Here is a 19,242-nt window from a genome sequence, read left to right as displayed (position 1 = left end):
CAGTCAGAGATCAAAACGAAACTTTGCATGCAAACTAAGACGCCTGTTTTACTGAAATCAGTTTTGACCAAACAGGGTTAACGACTGATACTGAAAGCTCTTCAGTAAAGAGTTATCAGTTAAGTTGCTGGAACTTAACTGATGCAAGTAAGAGCTTCAGTCGAGTTTGCTAAAACAGAGATGATAACACTCTTCCTGACTATCAGAAGATAGATCAGTCAGACTGATATCATACGCAGCGGAAATTAAACTTAGTTTCAAAAAAGCCTCAGTGGAGCAAGTTGTTGGTTATGGTTTCTCTTTGCAGTTAGTTAGTGTTCAGTTTTATCAAATGAAATAACACAAGTAAGAATGTAAAACTGAAAGCTGTAAACAACACAGAGACTTTTACGTGGTTCGAAAAAACCCTTTCCTACATCCACGGTTGGTTGATCAGACCAACAATCCACTCCGCAAGTGCTTAACAGGTGCACTGCAAACCAAACCGTGTGCTTGCCGGGTGCACACAACCGTACACTGAAGAAAACCCTTCTTCAGTACCCACGCTTCACTCGCGTCGGATTTCCCTTGCTTAACACAACCTGTGCTAAGACTCTCAGAGTCAGAAAACCCTTCTGACCTCCGAATCACTCAAAACACTCTTATGGGGGGAGGTTTGAACGAGTGCCAACTGTACTTACAAAGAACAAGTTCTTTGAAGCAAGTTTGACCTTTGGCTTCTGGGTAAACAGAGTTTTGCCTAAGGTCTAAGAGAATGTATGTAATCAGCAGTGACTGATTTTGGCTTTGGAATTCTCTTCTTCGATTCAAGCTTTGGGGAGTTTAAGCTTAAGGCTGAGTAGCAATTTCGGCAGAGCTTCAGCTTATGTTGTTGAATCGGTGAAGGTTGAAGTGATCCTCGAGCGCTATTTGTAGGAGAACTCTTGAATAGATCCGTTGGCGTAAATCGTCCTCAAGATTTCTTCCGTTGGAGAGCAATTCGAATTTGGGCTGAGGCTTCAATCTTCGAGGTTCCTTGTCTGGGTGGAAACGACTCTCTTTGATGGACAGGAGATGTGACGTCTCTGAAAAGTAACCACCAGATAGGAATGACCTCTGCAGAGATAAGATCCCGAGATCTCTGCATTTAATGCGGCTGTACTTTGTGAGTACGTGGCTTCCTCTGAACGTTGGAAGATCAGTCCGAGGAGGAATATTCAACTGATACTTGACTTTAGTATCAGTCCATTGCGCGCATTAAGTAATCAGTCTTCAACTGATACTTCAGTTGGTATCTGCAGTCTTCAGTCTTCAGTCCTTCGACACCGCAAGCTAAACTAGAAATGAACTCTAACACTTGAGTTCAAAACAATTCTAGTCTATTACAATTAAGTCTTATGAATTTTGGTATCATCAAAACAAGGGTTAGGATATTCCACAAGGTTCCCAACAATTAGGGTTGGGCTTTTCTTTATTGATATGGGCGTTGCAAAAATTAAAAAAAAATGAACTAAATAAGGCCAAAAACGAGCTTAATTTTGAGACCTGCACGCCTCTCGCAAATTGAGGCTTAAGGCGCGACCGAGATATACGTACATCTCGGCTTAAGGCGTATACGCCTCACACTGCTCAAATAGAAATTTTATTAAAAAGAAAAAAGGATAGAAAACCCCCTGAAAGCACAGACGCTAACAAAGGGCCGGGCTAAAAGGAACCGTCTAAAAGCAAGACAAAATCACACAAAAAAAAAACCACAAAGGACCACGGGTGGACAAAAAACAAAATTATGAGGAGAAATTTAAATAATCATCTTCGTCCCCAACATCGTCGTCATCCAACATATCTCCCCATTTTTTCTTGTTTGTAGAGACCACAGCCGACATAGCTCGGGCTGCTTCAGAAGAAGAGTGAACCACAAAGTTTTGCAGAATCGCCCCTCCAGCCTGAGCATGTTGCACTTTATTCAAGAACTTCATCGGCGACGGAGCGTCAAGAACGATGTTCTGCAAAACGACCCCAGCAGCACGGCCTTCTGGTTTTTGAAAATTTGAAGACATATCATTCTTGATTATACGCCGAAGTCGATGCTTAATAGAGGAATCAGAAACCTTCCCCTTCTTGGTAGCCCCCTTAGGTCGCCCTCGACCGCGAGGTATGGGCGACTCCTCCATCGTCACCTTTCCTGGCGTCACCACCAAAGCCAAATCTGAATTGCTACAGTGCGTCAGGGTGACAGCAGTAGCAGTATCCGTCGGACCATCCGATGGATGAAAGTACGAGGAATGATGAGCCACTTTCAAAATCAATTGTTTGTTTAGCATTCCCGACGAGACCTCATTCCCACCGACCGAGTCAGAAAAGTCTAACGACTCTAGAGCAGCAAAGGGATTGTTATGTGCAGCCAGAGCATACCCAGCCCCAAAGGATGGGGAACCAACAACATCCTACCCTATTTGCCTTGGGGAGGCTTCCGTTTTGTCATTCCCAAGACAGGGCTCTCGATTCGTAGGACTCTGAATCCCACCCTCTGACTCATCCAAAAACACCTAACGGATGGACTCGAATTTATACGAGGTCGTCCTAGGGTGGTAAGGTGACTCAAGTCGTCTCACAAGGAAGACTTAGCAGGGCTCTAATCGTATTGCTCACAAGAAACTTAAAAGAAATCTAAACACTCTAATCGGGTAATTGGGTCTGACACTTTCTCTTCGATTAACTAATGCGTAATTAAAATAAAGCATATAAAGTTAACTAGGCAAAAGATAGGAAGCCAATAAGAATGCAAGAAGGCAAACAAAGCTAGGGTTCTAAACTAGCAATCTAGAAAGCAATCATCAATTCAACACCATAAACAACGATTATCTAGGCGAAATAACATATTAACATTTGATCAAATGAATGTTAAGCAAACACACACAATCAAAGAGAATTTCACAAGCAACTCAACGACGAACTAACTAGAACATGGCATTTGAACATTAACGAAATCAACAAGAGTTTCCAACTCCAACACTAAACCAAACGATCATAAACTTGTAAACATCAAAGATTAATAACTACCTAGGCAAGAAACTAAATCAAGCATAAGATTCGAATGCAAAGAAAATCTTAATCTCCATAAAAATAAATCTCTAAACTTTCACCAACAAGAAGGAAAAAACGTAAGCAATAGCAACGAACTACGAATCACGTAGATTATCTAAACTCAACAACAATCATCTCTAATCCTTACATCCATCAAAAGTATAAAACAAGGATTCAATTAACCAAAGAATTCATATAATCAAGATTATCTAAACTCAACAATAATAATCTCCAATCATCACATTCATCAAAGACAAGAAACAAAAACTCAAATAACCAAAGGATTCATAAAACAAAGAGAATCAAAGGAGTTCTTACAAAACGTAGCAATCCAAGGAAATCCAATCGGATGAAATGTTAATTGACATCCAAAGCAATCCAATGAATCCAAGATCGAAAGTAATTGTTTTGAAACTCTAAAAACCCAAAGAAAATGGTGGAAATCGCCCCTAGAGGTTGCTGGGTTCGAAAATGATAAAGTAAAACCCTAGAAAGGGGTTTTTAATCGAAAAATCGTACTGTCGGATCTGCACAGAGGCGGCCGCCGCCGTGTAACGGCGCCGCCGTGAGGGCCTTTCGCAGAATGGGCACGGCGGCCGCCGTCCCACGGCGCCCGCCGTCTACTGCAATGCGCAGCGGTTTTGTTTTGGCCTGTTCTCCCTCGTTTCAAGTCGGATTTTGGATCCGTTTTCGCCTACGAACTCGTATCGAGACAAACTTCGATTCTTATTCAAACCAATCAACTAAATTCTGACTTTATTTTTGTCCACATATCAATCAATTTGAGCACAAAATCCTGAGACCACAAAATTAGCACAAAAGCTCAAATCATTCAACTCTTAAGTGAAAGAGACCAAAATAAAAGTCAATATAAGACGTAAATACCCAGAGATTCATCACAAAATAGGGCTAAACAACCCCCCCACACTTGATCCTTTGCTTGTCCTCAAGCAAAGTCACGACACCAAAAGATAGTTCACAAGAAAACTTCCTCACCATTCACATCTCCAACCAATCTAAGTCTCTTAGCCATTCACATTCCTCACGAGATGTTCATTGTTAAGATTTTAAGAAGCAACAACCACATGATACAATTCAATCCGATCAGACCCAATTCTCCGCTAGAGGTGAATTCCCTAATGTGATTGCCTTTATAATCAAATCCCATTTTCCTTGAAGATGATAAACATTCAAACCAAAAAAATTTTTATACATCTTTCTTTTAAAGGTGATGTTATTCCATTCTCAATAGATGGGCCAACTTTCGTGAGATCAACACTTTTGGAGGTAATCCAAAATGTTCTCACGTGGTTTTCCATGCTCATAACACTACCGTCAGAGGAGCAGAGACCCAGAGCTATAGAAAACTTCACAACAAACCAACATTCAAACTCAAGAGATAAGATCGTAGGCTATCACAATGAAAACACTCCCTCTAGCATCTACCGGACAAATCACGTCAAGAATAGCTCATAAGGGTGTTGCATCCAAAACATTAAACAACTTACATCAAGAGAGGAATATGCATAGCCTGAGAGACAAAGATAGCAACCAAGCCAACACAAAGCATGAAATTTACTTGTGAACAAATCATCAAAGTGTGCATTATTACTTGAAGCCAAACAACAATCAAGATGAAGGAGACCATTTGCCCCACACAAGAAAGCCCAAAAACACAACAAAAAGGCACCCATAGGATCAACAAACACCCCCCCACACTTAAAATCTAGCACTGTCCTCAGTGCTCGCAAAAATAGGGGTGAAAGAGAAAAACATCCCTGAATATCGATCCAAGTGGCGAGCCGTAGTTTCCCACGATGTCTGCCTATCTCTCATCCAAAGAACAAACAATCTCCAACGCATCAACCTGCACCAAACAACAGAAGCAACAAAACACAAACACAAACAAAACGAAAGACAAATGAAAACAAGAAAAAGCAAGAAAACATGGGTTGCCTCCCATGCAGCGCTAGTTTTTAAGTCGCCAGCCCGACTAAGAGAAACCCTTAACCAAAATCCGATTGAAGCTCCAGCTGCCTTAGCGCCCTTGTAAACACAACTTCTTGAATTGCAGCTGCGGTTCCTCCAAATGAGTGCTCCATGCTCATATTCTGGGATGGCCCTCTATCCACACATCCAACGAAATTTAGTGACCCAACCTCATCCAGCTTCTCTTCCAGTAGCAAGGCACACAGAAGGCCTTGCTCTTTATCATCTTTCTCTTGTAGCTTATCCAGGAATTCTCTCTCAATCTCACTTTCATCTTGCAAGTTCGCAAGAAATTCTTCCACGATCTCGTCCTCTTCCTGTAGCTTATTAAGGAAGTCCTGCACAATACAATCCTCATCCAAAGCATCAAATGTTTCAACATAAGAGCAGATTTGAATTAAGGGAGTGGGGGTAGTAGGTTTTTTATCAAAAACTGAGAACGTTACCGCTCTACCTGCCCCTACCATACTTACAGTTCCCGTACCCACATCGATGCGAGTATGGGTGGTAGCCATAAAGGGTCGGCCAAGTAGCACGAGATGCCCATTCTCGCCTCTAATCCATTTTCCCTCATCAAGGACAACAAAATCAGCTAAAACACTAATCCCCCTCACAACCACCTCGACATCCACGACAAGGCCTCGTGGGCTGCTAATGGAGCCGTCAGCTAGCTCTATCTTAACATTCGTGCATTTCAGCTCTTTATTTCCCAATTTCTCAAAAATATCAAACGGCATCAAATTGACTGCCGCGCCCAAATCAAGCATTCCTAAAGCCTTTTCAACCCCACCTAAGCTAATATCAAAAATAAAACTACCTGGATCTCCTTGCTTGGGTGGTGGTTGTTCTGGTGCAATAGTGACAGGTGGCAGTGGCTCACTGGGGCATTGGGTAGCTTTGATTGCTTGCACGGTTTTGCTTCTCCATTTCCCCGTGGTTATTGGGCCATTCTCCTTGATCACCGCCACGGCATGAGCTTGATGCGATTGTTGGTCCTGGTTTGGGAACTTCCCAGTTGGCTGTTCTTGCTGCAGCTGATTCAAGGCTCCTGTTAGTTGCCCAACTGTAGTCTCGAGGCGCTTGATGGTAGCACTCTGAGCCTCCATCGCCTGTTTGCTAGCTTGCATGAAAGCTTGCATCTGATCTTCAAATAAGGGGCCTGGAGGTTGGTGCTGCTGAGGTGGATAGAGTTGCTGCGGTGGCTGCTGTTGCTGATATGGTTGAGGGTAATGCTGCTGCTGAGGAAATGAGGGCTGTTGTTGAGATGGGTAGAACTGCTGCTGGTTCTGATATCCCAATTGCTGTGGATGTCGGTGGAGCTGATTGCCTTGGTTTGATCCCGACCCTTGGCCAGGAGCTTGGTTCCTCCATCCCGAATTCTGCTCATTTCTCCAACCCGAGTTGGAGCTTTGTTGCCCTTGATTAAAGATGGGCCTCTGTTCAAATTGAGGCCTCCCCGGATAGCCCTGAGCAGCATATACCTCTGCTCCTCCTTCAGGTGTGAATTCCCCCATTCGATGGCACGCGTTGGTTCCATGACCAAAATCACCACATATGCCACATCCTTCTGCTGGTGGCGCGTGAACTGGTGGAGCCTCTGCTTGGTTCATTCTGAGGTGTTGTACTTGCCTCATCAAGTCCGCTACTTGCTTCTGCAGCTCATTGTTGGGAGCTACTGCATTGGCTTCAACCCTCCGTCCTCTAACTGATTTCTGTTGAGAACTCGCGGCAAGTGTTTCGAAGATCTCCTTGAGCTCATCCGCTGTCTTCCGGGCAATGTTGCCCCCTGCTGTACTGTCCACCATAAACTGTGCCGTCTGTATCAATCCGTCATAGAAGAACTGCATCAACATGACGGGTGCTAACTGGTGCTGTGGGCACTGGCGGAGGAGCTCTTGGAATCTCTCCCAAGCCTCGTGGAGAGGCTCGTCAGCTCCTTGTATGAAGTTCATTATTTGGCTCCTAATCTCTTGAGTCTTGTGATTAGGGTAGTACTTGAGCATGAACTTCTCACACGCCTCTCCCCATGTAGTGATGGAGTTCGGCGGCAGGGACAACAACCACGTTCTAGCCCGGTCCTTGAGTGCATAAGTTAAGCACTTGAGTCTCAACTGATCCTCGGTGAGTTCCAATAGTGGGAAGGTCTGCACTTGAGTGCAGAAGTCACGGATGAACTGTAAAGCATCCTCACTCGGCATCCCATAAAAGAGCGGCAGCAGGTTTGAATCGTTGGGCTTCAGATTGTAATTTCGGACCGCCGTGGGAAGCACTATAGCTGACGTGCTAGTGGTCCCAATAACTGGCCTGGAAAAATCTCCCATGTACTGAACATTCTGCTCCGCCATTGCTTCTTGGTCAGGATTGGGCCAAGCTTCTTCTTCTTTTTCAGAATGCACTGAAAGTGTCTCCTCAAAAGCTTCCAGAATGGGATTGGAAGCAATTCTCTCTTCACAATTTTTCTCTCGAAACTGTGATTCCACAAAACTTCTCGAACTGGACTCGGACTCCTTCTCCAGGCTTGAAAGAACCTCCCGAGGTCGATGAATGTTGTCGTAGTAAGGTGCAAGCTTTCTCTTCAAGCTTCTACGTCCTTGCATACACAACACGAACAAACAAATCAAACGCACCGGAGGGAGAAAAAAAACCGAGTCAAAAGAAATAAACAAAAATAAACACGGAAAACAATGCAACACAATCAAATGCCTAAAGCCTTCCCCGGCAACGGCGCCAAAATTTGACTCATCCAAAAACACCTAACGGATGGACTCGAATTTATACGAGGTCGTCCTAGGGTGGTAAGGTGACTCAAGTCGTCTCACAAGGAAGACTTAGCAGGGCTCTAATCGTATTGCTCACAAGAAACTTAAAAGAAATCTAAACACTCTAATCGGGTAATTGGGTCTGACACTTTCTCTTCGATTAACTAATGCGTAATTAAAATAAAGCATATAAAGTTAACTAGGCAAAAGATAGGAAGCCAATAAGAATGCAAGAAGGCAAACAAAGCTAGGGTTCTAAACTAGCAATCTAGAAAGCAATCATCAATTCAACACCATAAACAACGATTATCTAGGCGAAATAACATATTAACATTTGATCAAATGAATGTTAAGCAAACACACACAATCAAAGAGAATTTCACAAGCAACTCAACGACGAACTAACTAGAACATGGCATTTGAACATTAACGAAATCAACAAGAGTTTCCAACTCCAACACTAAACCAAACGATCATAAACTTGTAAACATCAAAGATTAATAACTACCTAGGCAAGAAACTAAATCAAGCATAAGATTCGAATGCAAAGAAAATCTTAATCTCCATAAAAATAAATCTCTAAACTTTCACCAACAAGAAGGAAAAAACGTAAGCAATAGCAACGAACTACGAATCACGTAGATTATCTAAACTCAACAACAATCATCTCTAATCCTTACATCCATCAAAAGTATAAAACAAGGATTCAATTAACCAAAGAATTCATATAATCAAGATTATCTAAACTCAACAATAATAATCTCCAATCATCACATTCATCAAAGACAAGAAACAAAAACTCAAATAACCAAAGGATTCATAAAACAAAGAGAATCAAAGGAGTTCTTACAAAACGTAGCAATCCAAGGAAATCCAATCGGATGAAATGTTAATTGACATCCAAAGCAATCCAATGAATCCAAGATCGAAAGTAATTGTTTTGAAACTCTAAAAACCCAAAGAAAATGGTGGAAATCGCCCCTAGAGGTTGCTGGGTTCGAAAATGATAAAGTAAAACCCTAGAAAGGGGTTTTTAATCGAAAAATCGTACTGTCGGATCTGCACAGAGGCGGCCGCCGCCGTGTAACGGCGCCGCCGTGAGGGCCTTTCGCAGAATGGGCACGGCGGCCGCCGTCCCACGGCGCCCGCCGTCTACTGCAATGCGCAGCGGTTTTGTTTTGGCCTGTTCTCCCTCGTTTCAAGTCGGATTTTGGATCCGTTTTCGCCTACGAACTCGTATCGAGACAAACTTCGATTCTTATTCAAACCAATCAACTAAATTCTGACTTTATTTTTGTCCACATATCAATCAATTTGAGCACAAAATCCTGAGACCACAAAATTAGCACAAAAGCTCAAATCATTCAACTCTTAAGTGAAAGAGACCAAAATAAAAGTCAATATAAGACGTAAATACCCAGAGATTCATCACAAAATAGGGCTAAACACCCTCCTTATAAACAACAACCTCAAAAGAAACAACGGAACCAAGTGGCTTAGGGCCCACCTGTTTCCAGTCAGAGCGCTGCTGAAGATCAGCCCTGACACGTTTGCCCAAGACATCTGGTTGAACCGTAGTGTCCTGGCGTATACGCCTCACACTCAGAAGGCTTATTGAGTGCACAAAAGGCTTAAGCCTTTAGGTGTTTTTTTAAAGCCTCAACCTGAGGCGCGCCTCGCTGATTCTTTTTACAATATTGATTAAATATAAAATTGTGAAAGAATAAATTAGAGGTAAAAAAATTTATTTTAAGAAAGCTTATTTTTAGAGCTTATATTTCGTTGATTCACCCTACGAGTCACGTCCTAATTTGAAAAAATTGGAAAGATGTAGTTGCTCGACTCTCAATTCTTCTCTTCTCAACTTTCTTTTCAATGCAATTAAAATTATGGAAGTTTTCTTTAGTGTTAATGGGCAAAAATGCCCCATCCCTTATGTTTTTCTTTTAAAAATGCCCTCTCTTATTATACAAAGCAATCTATACCCTAATTGTGTGAACCACCGAAAATGCCCTTTGAATGTGATGGTTGTACATTGTTTTCCACAAAAGGTCTTACACATCTATGACAAAATCTTACACATGTATGACAAAAGTTGTTAAAGTGTAAGAAAAACATCAATATTATCAATTTAAAGATTGAAATCGGTCAAATAAGTGTTGGAAAAAGTGAAAGATTGAAACAAAATATAATATTTATTTATTTTTGAATTAAAATTCAAGGTTTTAGAAGTAAATCGTAGGCTAATTAATCAATGGAATATAAATACTAAAAATTAACACAATCGATATTGGCACTCAAAACACACAATGGATAAAAAAAAATGTGTCCGACCGGAAAAAACAAGTGTCCGGCCGGTGAAACATTGTGTCCGGCCGGCCGGTCGGACAGATTTTTTTTTAATTTTTTAAATTTTTTTAAATTGATGATAAACGACAAATATGATGTGAAATAGCCTTGTCAGTAAAGTATTCACGTCAAACGCTCTAATTTCATTGAAATTCACGTGAAATGAATGAATCTTTGTTTATAGGGTTAAGGTGCAGATCCACCCCTAAAATAGAGACCCCTATAGCGTTTACCCCCTCATTCCCCCTCATTCTTGATCTTGGTGCAAACATCCCCCCATAGTCCAAAAAAATGGTGCAATTAAACCCAGACCTCTAACGCCGTTAACGTCCGTTAAACGTTTGGGTTTAATTGCACCCTCTACTTTAAGGGTGGATCTGCACCTTATTTTTTTTTTTCAATTTCGGCAACCACCTCCGGTATCAGCTTAGCCACCCCTGTACTTATCAACTCCGACTTACACCTTGTCAGCTCGCACGTGCCCAATCTCTTGGTCGTTGACATGCGGCAGCGCAAGCAGGTCCAGGACTGAATATGGACCGAATCATACTTGGTTTAGATCCAGATCTGTATTTTTTTACTTAGGTCCGGATTCGATCCATATTTATTAGATTAAAAAAAATGAGATCCAGGTCCAGATCTATAAGATCCACAGGGTTTCGAGTCCTGACCCAGATCCATTATTTTTTTATCTTTTAAAATAAAGTGTTAAGGTGCAGATCCACCCCTGAAGTAGAGACCCCTATAGCGTTTACCCCCTCATTCTCGATCTTGGCGCAAACACCCCCATAGTCCAAGAAAATTGTGCAATTAAACCCAGACCTCTAACGTCGTTAACGTCCGTTAAACGTTTGGATTTAATTGCACCTTCTACTTCAGGGGTGGATTTGCACCTTAACTCTCTTTTTTTTTTTTCAATTTTGGCAACCCACCTCTGGTATCAGCTTAGCCGCCCCCGTACTTATCGACTCCGACTTGCACCTTGTCAGCTCGCACGTGCTCAATCTCTTGGTCGTTGACATGCGGCAGCGCAAGCAGGTCCATGATCGAATATAGACCGAATCCTACTTGGTTCAGATCCAGATCCGTATTTTTTTACTTAGGTCCGGATTCGATCCAAATTTATTGAATTAAAAAAAATGAGATCCAGGTCCAGATCCATAAAATCCACAGGGTTTCGAGTCCTGGCCCGGATCTATTATTTTTTATCTTTTAAAATAAATTTATGTATATTAAATTAACCAAAAATAAAATCATAATTATCGTTTAGAGTTTTACCAATTATTCAAAAATAAATAATTAAACCATAATCTATAAAAAAATATTATAAAAATTCAAAATAAGTAAACATATAATAATCAAGCACTAAATAAGTTAAGGTATTGGAGGAGATGCTGCTATGCGGGGCGGTGAAGAAGCTGGTGGCGCTGCTGCATGTGGGCGGTGGACAGTCGACAAACAAGAGATTGGGCGCGTGTGAGCTGACAAGGTGCAAGTCGGAGCCGATGAGTACAAGGGCGGCTAAGCTGATGCCGGAGGTGGATTGCCAAAATAAAAAAAAAATTAAAGTGCAGATCCACCCCTGAAGTAGATGGTGCAATTAAACCCAAACGTTTAACGGACATTAACGGTGTTAGAGGTCTGGGTTTAATTGCACCCTTTTCTTGGACTATGGGGGGGTGTTTGCGCCAAGGTTGAGAATGAGGGGCTAAACGCTATAGGGGCCTCTACTTTAGGGGTGGATCTGTACCTTAACCCCTGTTTATATATGAGATCTCGACGGACACACTTCATTGCAAAGTGAAAAAACACTCAAACTCAATAGAAATTATATAATATTTTCCAAGTGGTGAAGCTAGTATTTGTGAATTATCTCATCCCAAATTTAAAGGTATGTTATTTTAGGTTTGAAATGTAATTTAAGTTGATTATTGTTTATTTTCAATGTTTTGTTTGATCCTATATGTTTATGTGAATTATTAAGCATATTATAGCATACTTTATGATTTAAAGCTACGTTTGAAGGAATATATGTGAATTAGAGCACATTCTATCATGTTTTAAAGTATTAATTAGTAATTATTACTTACATTTTAGTTATATACATATATTGCTACATAATTCATGTTAACATGCTCGAAAATCATGTGTCCGGCCATGTGTCATTACAGATTATGTAATACACGACCGGACACATTTCCTCGGAAACTTTCCCGGATGGACAGATGTTTTTCAAGCGTATTAACATATTATATGTTGTATTTTTACATTTCCTCCCAAATTCAAAGTGAATTAGAGCACATTCTAGCATGTTTTAAAGTATTAATTAGTAATTATTACTTAAATTTTAGTTATATACATATATATTGCTACATAATTCATGTTAACATGCTCGAAAACCATGTGTCCGCCCAGAAAAGTGTCCATGAAAATGTGTCCAGCCGTGTGTCATTATAGATTATGTAATACACGACCGGATACATTTCCTCGAAAACTTCCCCGAACGGACAGATGTTTTTTGAGCGTATTAACATGTTATATGTTGTATTTTTACATTTCATTCCCTTTACATCATATATTTAATTATTTATTATTTTTTCTGTAGATGAATGAATATGGGAGATACTTTGTGGTTAATTATGGAGGTGCCTTCAATGGTTATGAGTACATCGGCGGCTCTTCTAAGGGTTTGCATATTTTCGGAGACACCATGGCTACTACATTGTACATGATAAATCACCTGATGTTGGAGAATTCATTGAGCACTAATTACAGCTTGTATTATTTGACGAAGAGATTAAATGATAGGGTCTACAGTAAAAATCTTCTTGCCGATGACAATGATTTGCTTCAGTTGCTGGTGTCCTAGCCACATTTTCCTGAGATTTATGTTGTCGAAGACGAGTCTAGTGGAGGAGTGTATGTTTCTTCGTTCGATCTCCCTCAATCATCCGCATATGGAGGTGAATCTAATGCAATATTCGAAGGTGGGGACGGATTGGAAACAATCCAAAGATATGCTTATTTAGACTTATCAACCAGAGATTCACCAGCGCAAGAAATTATTGAACCGTCGATCACTTGGGGTAATCATCAGTCAACGGGTTGGCCTTCATGGGATGAGCCAAATCCGAACGTTTACTATCACCAAACAACTGAGCATTCTTGGGGTCCAGCTGATAATCAATATACAGACGAGCCTCAGTTTGTGGAGAATGATGATAATGTAGATGAAGAATATGTTCCATCGTCTGAAGCCGAGACTGATACAAGCGCCTCTGAAGACTTGTCAGAGCCAGAGAACTTGAGAAGGGCGGGGATTGAATATGCAGGTTGGCAGAATTTGCAGATCGATGATGATAATGATGAACAAGTTCTTAGAGCAAATGAACTAACTAATTGGTTAGTTCCGGTTATCCCGTTGGACGCTGCAGCGTCACTTGTGGATATTGAAGATTATCAGCTACTACCTCGGGAGCTGTCAAAGAATTTTTATTTTAATAGCAAAGATGATCTTATCGGTCTGTGGAACATGAAGCAGGGCAAGGAATATTCTATCACCAAATCAGACAACAGACGAATTTACTTCAAATGCAAGCATTCAGATAAGTGCCCTTTCAAGCTCAGTGCATCGTGTCAAGATGGATCTATTTGGGGTGTGTATAAGTTTACCAATGAGCACTCATGCGATGGTGATCTTGGGCTCGTAAAGCGAATAAAGGCCCCCGCAAAAGTCGTTGCAGCATATTTAGCACAGAAAATACATGACGATTGTGAGATCTTGAAGCCGAAGGCCATCCAGCTGGAGCTGCAACGTGAGTTTGGTGTACACATCAAGTACGATGTTGCATTGCGAGCCCGTAATCGAGCGACTGAGATGGTTTATGGTCGACATGATCAATCCTTCGAGATGCTGCCTAAGTAGTTATACATGTTGAGACAATCCAATCCCGGTTCGTTGGTGGAGTGGAAAGTTGACCCTGATGGCCGATTCAAACACTTATTTGTTGCTCTTGCAGCTTCGGTTAGTTGTTTCATGTTCAACTTACGGCCAGTGATTGTAGTCGACGGCACACACTTGAAGGGCAAGAATAGGGGTATTCTGTTTGTTGCAGTGACCAAGGACGACAACGAGAGTTTATTCTCACTTGCATATGGTGTTGGCCCGAAAGAGAACGATGAATTGTGGATGTATTTCATGTCGTTCATTCGACGTGTTTATGGGCAAGCCAATCCACTTTTGATTGTCTCTGATCAACATATCTCCATTGCCAATGCTATCAGGAATGAGTTACCAAATGCCACCCACGGCCTATGGTACTACCATTTGCAAAATAACCTGAAGCATTACGGTAAAACAGTGGTAGAGTTGTATCGACAAGCTGCATTTGCGTACGAGAAATCTGACTTCACTAGGGCTATGAACGCCCTAAAGGTTATGAAGAGAGCCGCATACGATAAACTAATGAGGATTGGGCTGGAAATATGGGCTCGTTCGATGTGTCCTATACCTGTACGACGGTACATTTTTATGACATCAAATGCTGCTGAAGCTTTTAATGCGAGATTGTTGTGGGCAAGAAGACTTTCTATCTGCTCAATGTTAGAGACAATCAGACTTGTTATTAAGAAATGGTTCAGCGAGCGACTAAGAGCTGCACAACAAAGCGAGGAATCCTTATCTGCTGAGGCCGGTAAAATGGTAGCTATTGAAGTCCAAAAAAGTCATCGATACACTGCACAAAGGTTGAGTGGCCGGAACTATAAGGTGTAAACTGGTGACAGAAGCTTTAAGGTGGATCTGGAGAAGAAAAAATGAGAATGCTGAGCATTTCAGCTAGACCAACTGCCCTGTTTTCATTCAATCGCTGCAATAAGGTACGAGCATTATTTCTAACGTGGGTTCATGTAAATGTGAATATGTTCTAATGTTCGTTATATTGATTATTACCGGATGTTGTTTTTATAGTGAGGCAGGTGATACGATTGCGGAGTATGTAGACGATTACGACACGAATGAATTTCTTATCGATTGTTACTCTAACGAAGTTAATAATCTCCCGCCGAGACACCAGTGGTTGATTCCTGAGTACATTGCTGAGAGTGTTGTATTACCTCTGATTGTCACTGGACAATCGGGGCGCCCAAAAGAAGGTAGACATCGAGGTGGTGGTGAAGGCAGCAGCACACAAGCAGATGAGTCTTCTAGTATCAGGCGTCGTAAACCAAAGAAGTGCAGCATCTGCCATGAAGAAGGACACACCAAGAGAACGTGCGCTGGCAGGGCGACTGAGACCAGGGAGTAGTGGTTTGTATTTGTGTGTTGTAACAGTTAATGATATTGATTGAATTATCTTATTATTCGATAATATGAAATGATTAACTGGAAATAAAGTTCGTTGATTAACCAAAAAAACCACACATGAATATAACAATATACAACACCAAACAAAATCAAGTCTATTGAATCTACCTTCGGCAGTTTCACACAATCCAAATATAGCTCTAGCGATCTTGCTCTTATATGCCATCACGTTTCTGTTACCCCACTCAATGGATGGAGAGCCAGATATCAGTCGTTCAACATACATGCAGATGAAAGGCCCGCAGCTGACAGCGTCCTGCTGTTGAAACTGATCCTCTAGTGGAGCAAACACCGCTGTCATAATTGGCCACTTGTCCTTTGCCACTGTCGAATCAACGGATGTGTGGTCTAGCCACATCGACAACTGAAGGACACGCGGCAACAATCTCAAAATAGGTAGTAGTTGCGTCATTCGAAAGTTTCGCCACTCTTCATTAAGATTGTGCGCTACTGGGTCATACTCCTCGCAAACGGCTTCGCCCAACCGAATACGACAGAGGACAAAATGGTGGTCAATAATAACTGGCATGAGAACCTATGACAAACCACAATGAATTGGTTTAAAACAACGATAAATCACAAATAATTGTCTAATATATCTTTAATCATTATCTGTGAGGCATCCATCCATCCAATTTTTTGACCAGGAGCAAGTTCATGGTCTGGAAGTGCTTTTCCACGTACAACGGAGATCCAGTCTATGTGAGGCTCCCAACCGTCAGCTATTCCGGTATGCGTCAATACATGCCACTCCTTGGCATAAAATTCACTTGCTTCATACTTGGCCAATAAAGCTTCCCACTCGCCCTTCGGGTATATCTACAAATCAAGGAAATAATGAATAATTTATATCCGCACCAATGAAAACATATAAATAATGAAAGTTTACTTACAAACCAATCCGTGTCTACTATGACTGTGTTATTCATATTTACTTCATCAAGTAAATCCCCACAACTGGCAAGCCTATGTCTCAACGTCAAAAAATACAAGTCAATATCCCGCAACAAAGTTAAAATCAGTAGGTTAGTACAAAATAATTTAACAAAGTTAAAATCAATAATAGATTATTTACCCAGTTGTGAATTCCCGACTGAGATTCTCCACCCGCTCAAAGTCATCATACACCCACAAACCACCATTGGCCCTAACATACACCTCACGACCCTTACCACCTCGACAATTGTTTATCCACTTCTCATATGTGTCATTGCAGTGTTGTGTCACTGGACATGGAACTGGGCTATTAACCCAAGGCGATCTCTGAAATGTAGACGGACGTCTCAGCCTCCGGCTGCGACGCGGTGGCTGCTCTGCCTGTGGCGCTTCTTCCGTCACACCTCAAACGACCATCTTATGCCTCAGGCTCCTCCGTCTGAGCCGGCCCTGATGAACTAGATTGTCCCCACTCATATGGTGCAACAGCAGTGAGCGGCTCAACAAAGTATATCGGCTGCTCTGTCCTATACTCCGGTCGCAGGAAGGGGGAAGAGGCATGAGGGTAGACAAAGGTCGACCAGTCAAAATTCTGCATAGCCGATGTGCAGTAGCCCTGATCCTTCATAATGTCCTTCCACTGCTCGTTATAATCCCGAGTCTCTGGAGGGTGAGAATCATAATCTGAAGGGCATGGATCATAATTTTGGGTCTCTGGATGACGTGGATCGTCATCGCAGGGATCGTCGTCACAAGGACCTGAATTGCGGGGACCTAAAGCTCTAGGATCGGCTCTGTTCTTTGGAGGAGACCGTCGCTGGTAATCATCGGGGGAGTCAGACCGTCGAAAATGTTTGCTCTTGCCCCTATCCTTTTTGCCCTTACCCTACAGTTTATCGTATAATTTGTCAAAGAACTTCTTCAACTCCTTACGGATCGTCTTCTTGACCCATTTACGGTCCACCTCACCCTCGCTAGGACTGGATACTGGCCGAGATCCGCTTGACGATGAAGAAGTATGCGGTGCTGGCCGCTTTCCCGGATCAACAGAATGACGAGCTGGCTCGTGAGCTCGAGTATCCCTCATAGGCTCGAACACTCTGGCTGCGAGTCATACGAGGTTGTCTAGCTACCTCCTCCTCGTCCCCGCGCTCCTCCACAACACGGGCTCTGGTGTGCTGTGGAAATTGGACACCTCGATCTAATGGGTTCTCGGGGGATTTGAATCTCATCGAGAGTTCGCCCGGTGTCAGCGCTGATATGAAGTAGTAACTCTCCATCTCATGCTGATCGGGGTTCAAATCCAGGACACCACCATAGAAAGCAACATAGATAATTTTTAGAACATAAGTAAAAATTAGTAACGGTGAAGCACTAAATTTGAAATAACTGATTCCCTGTCCCTCAAATAGATCTCGTAAACCGTGAAGCCGGGGCTTACCCCTAAAAGTCCATCTCAAACATCTTGGGTGCGCTGTCGATCACCACTAGATGCTGCCACCATCTGTCCGAAGCTCGGGACGCGCTCCAATGCCCAAACAAATAAAGCCCACGAAGGACCATAGAAGTGATACTTCTCGCCGGTTCCTATCTCTGTCGTATAATGGCATAACATTTTATATGAATACGCGCCCCAGGGGAATCTATCAAATGCATCCAAATCATCCACTAACACCCAAAGCCACGACTGTACACACGTATCCAACCCAAGAACAATGGTGTGAGCCACACACACGAGGACAGCACGAAGGTACAGGCTCTCATCCTCACCATCTACTCGACGATCCAAATTGCACACGCGTTTAATGAGCGCGTGTACGGTCATAGTTCGCCCATCGTAAAATCATCGGTATGCCTCCACGGGACTGCAGTCGTGCTGTAATGTCGCATCAAACATCGTTGGACCGAAATTGAGCTCAGTCACTAATGCGTAGTCCGCGGGGGAAAAGCTGACTCGTGCTCCGCACAGAAAGAACCACATCTCATCATTTTCTGACACAATCTGCCTCGATACAACCTGGTGCAATGCTCTATTGCTCTTCATGCTGGGTCTCCAATCAGTGAAATGGCCAAAACATGACTCTCTAAACCTTCCCAATAACCATTCATTGCCGACCAAAAATAAATTAAGTGCGCATCAGCTCCGAAAAAGCAGTATCCCTATAGTATGTGCTGATAGTTACCTCCGTCTGGTCAATAGTGTCGGGACGAAGATATGGGACATCCGCCTATTCATTTACAAAATGAAAACCATATTAAATTCAGTAAAATATTAAAAAATAATACAAATAGAAAAATACATAAAAAACAGTAAAATATGCAGCAAAAAGATGTGTCCGGCCGGTGAAGTGGCCGAAAACATATGTCCGGCCGGAAACAAAAGTATCGGTCGGACACATTTGTTCGGCCACTTCACCGGCTGGACACATATTTTTTATTCATATTTTCATGTTTTATACACAATTTAAAAGTTAAAAGTTAGAAAAAAAATAAATTCTATATCAAAAATGCCTAATTCGAAACTAGACATGGCCACGGTCCGGTTCCCGGTTTGAACCGAACCAGAACCGGCGGTTCCACGGTTCCGAACACGGGAACCGGAACCGAACCGATTTATCACTTACACGGTTCCGGTTCGGAACCGTGAACCGCCGGTTCCGGTTCCGGTTCCGAACCGCCGGTTCCGGTTCCTAACCGTGAACCGTGATTTAGTTTTTTTTTTTTAAATTGTATTCAAATAAAATATGCTTTAATTAATAGAAATATGCTTTAATTAAATAA

At 42.1% G+C, this 19,242-nt stretch overlaps 1 protein-coding gene across 1 annotated transcript; it reads left to right on the top strand.

Annotated features, from left to right (window-relative positions):
* Positions 1-14,091: 14,091 nt before the first annotated feature.
* LOC131018755 (uncharacterized) lies at positions 14,092-14,934 on the top strand. The gene has a single exon (XM_057947460.1). It carries the CDS (start codon positions 14,092-14,094, stop codon positions 14,932-14,934), a length of 843 nt encoding a protein of 280 aa, XP_057803443.1.
* Positions 14,935-19,242: the final 4,308 nt, after the last annotated feature.

This window comes from Salvia miltiorrhiza, chromosome 3, assembly GCF_028751815.1.
Source record: "Salvia miltiorrhiza cultivar Shanhuang (shh) chromosome 3, IMPLAD_Smil_shh, whole genome shotgun sequence".
Classification (NCBI taxonomy): domain Eukaryota; kingdom Viridiplantae; phylum Streptophyta; class Magnoliopsida; order Lamiales; family Lamiaceae; genus Salvia; species Salvia miltiorrhiza.
This window is presented reverse-complemented; position numbering and strand designations above follow the sequence as displayed.

Excerpts from the sequence above, each read along its gene's own strand:
- LOC131018755 (XM_057947460.1), top strand. The coding sequence starts at position 14,092 with ATGTTGAGACAATCCAATCCCGGTTCGTTGGTGGAGTGGAAAGTTGAC.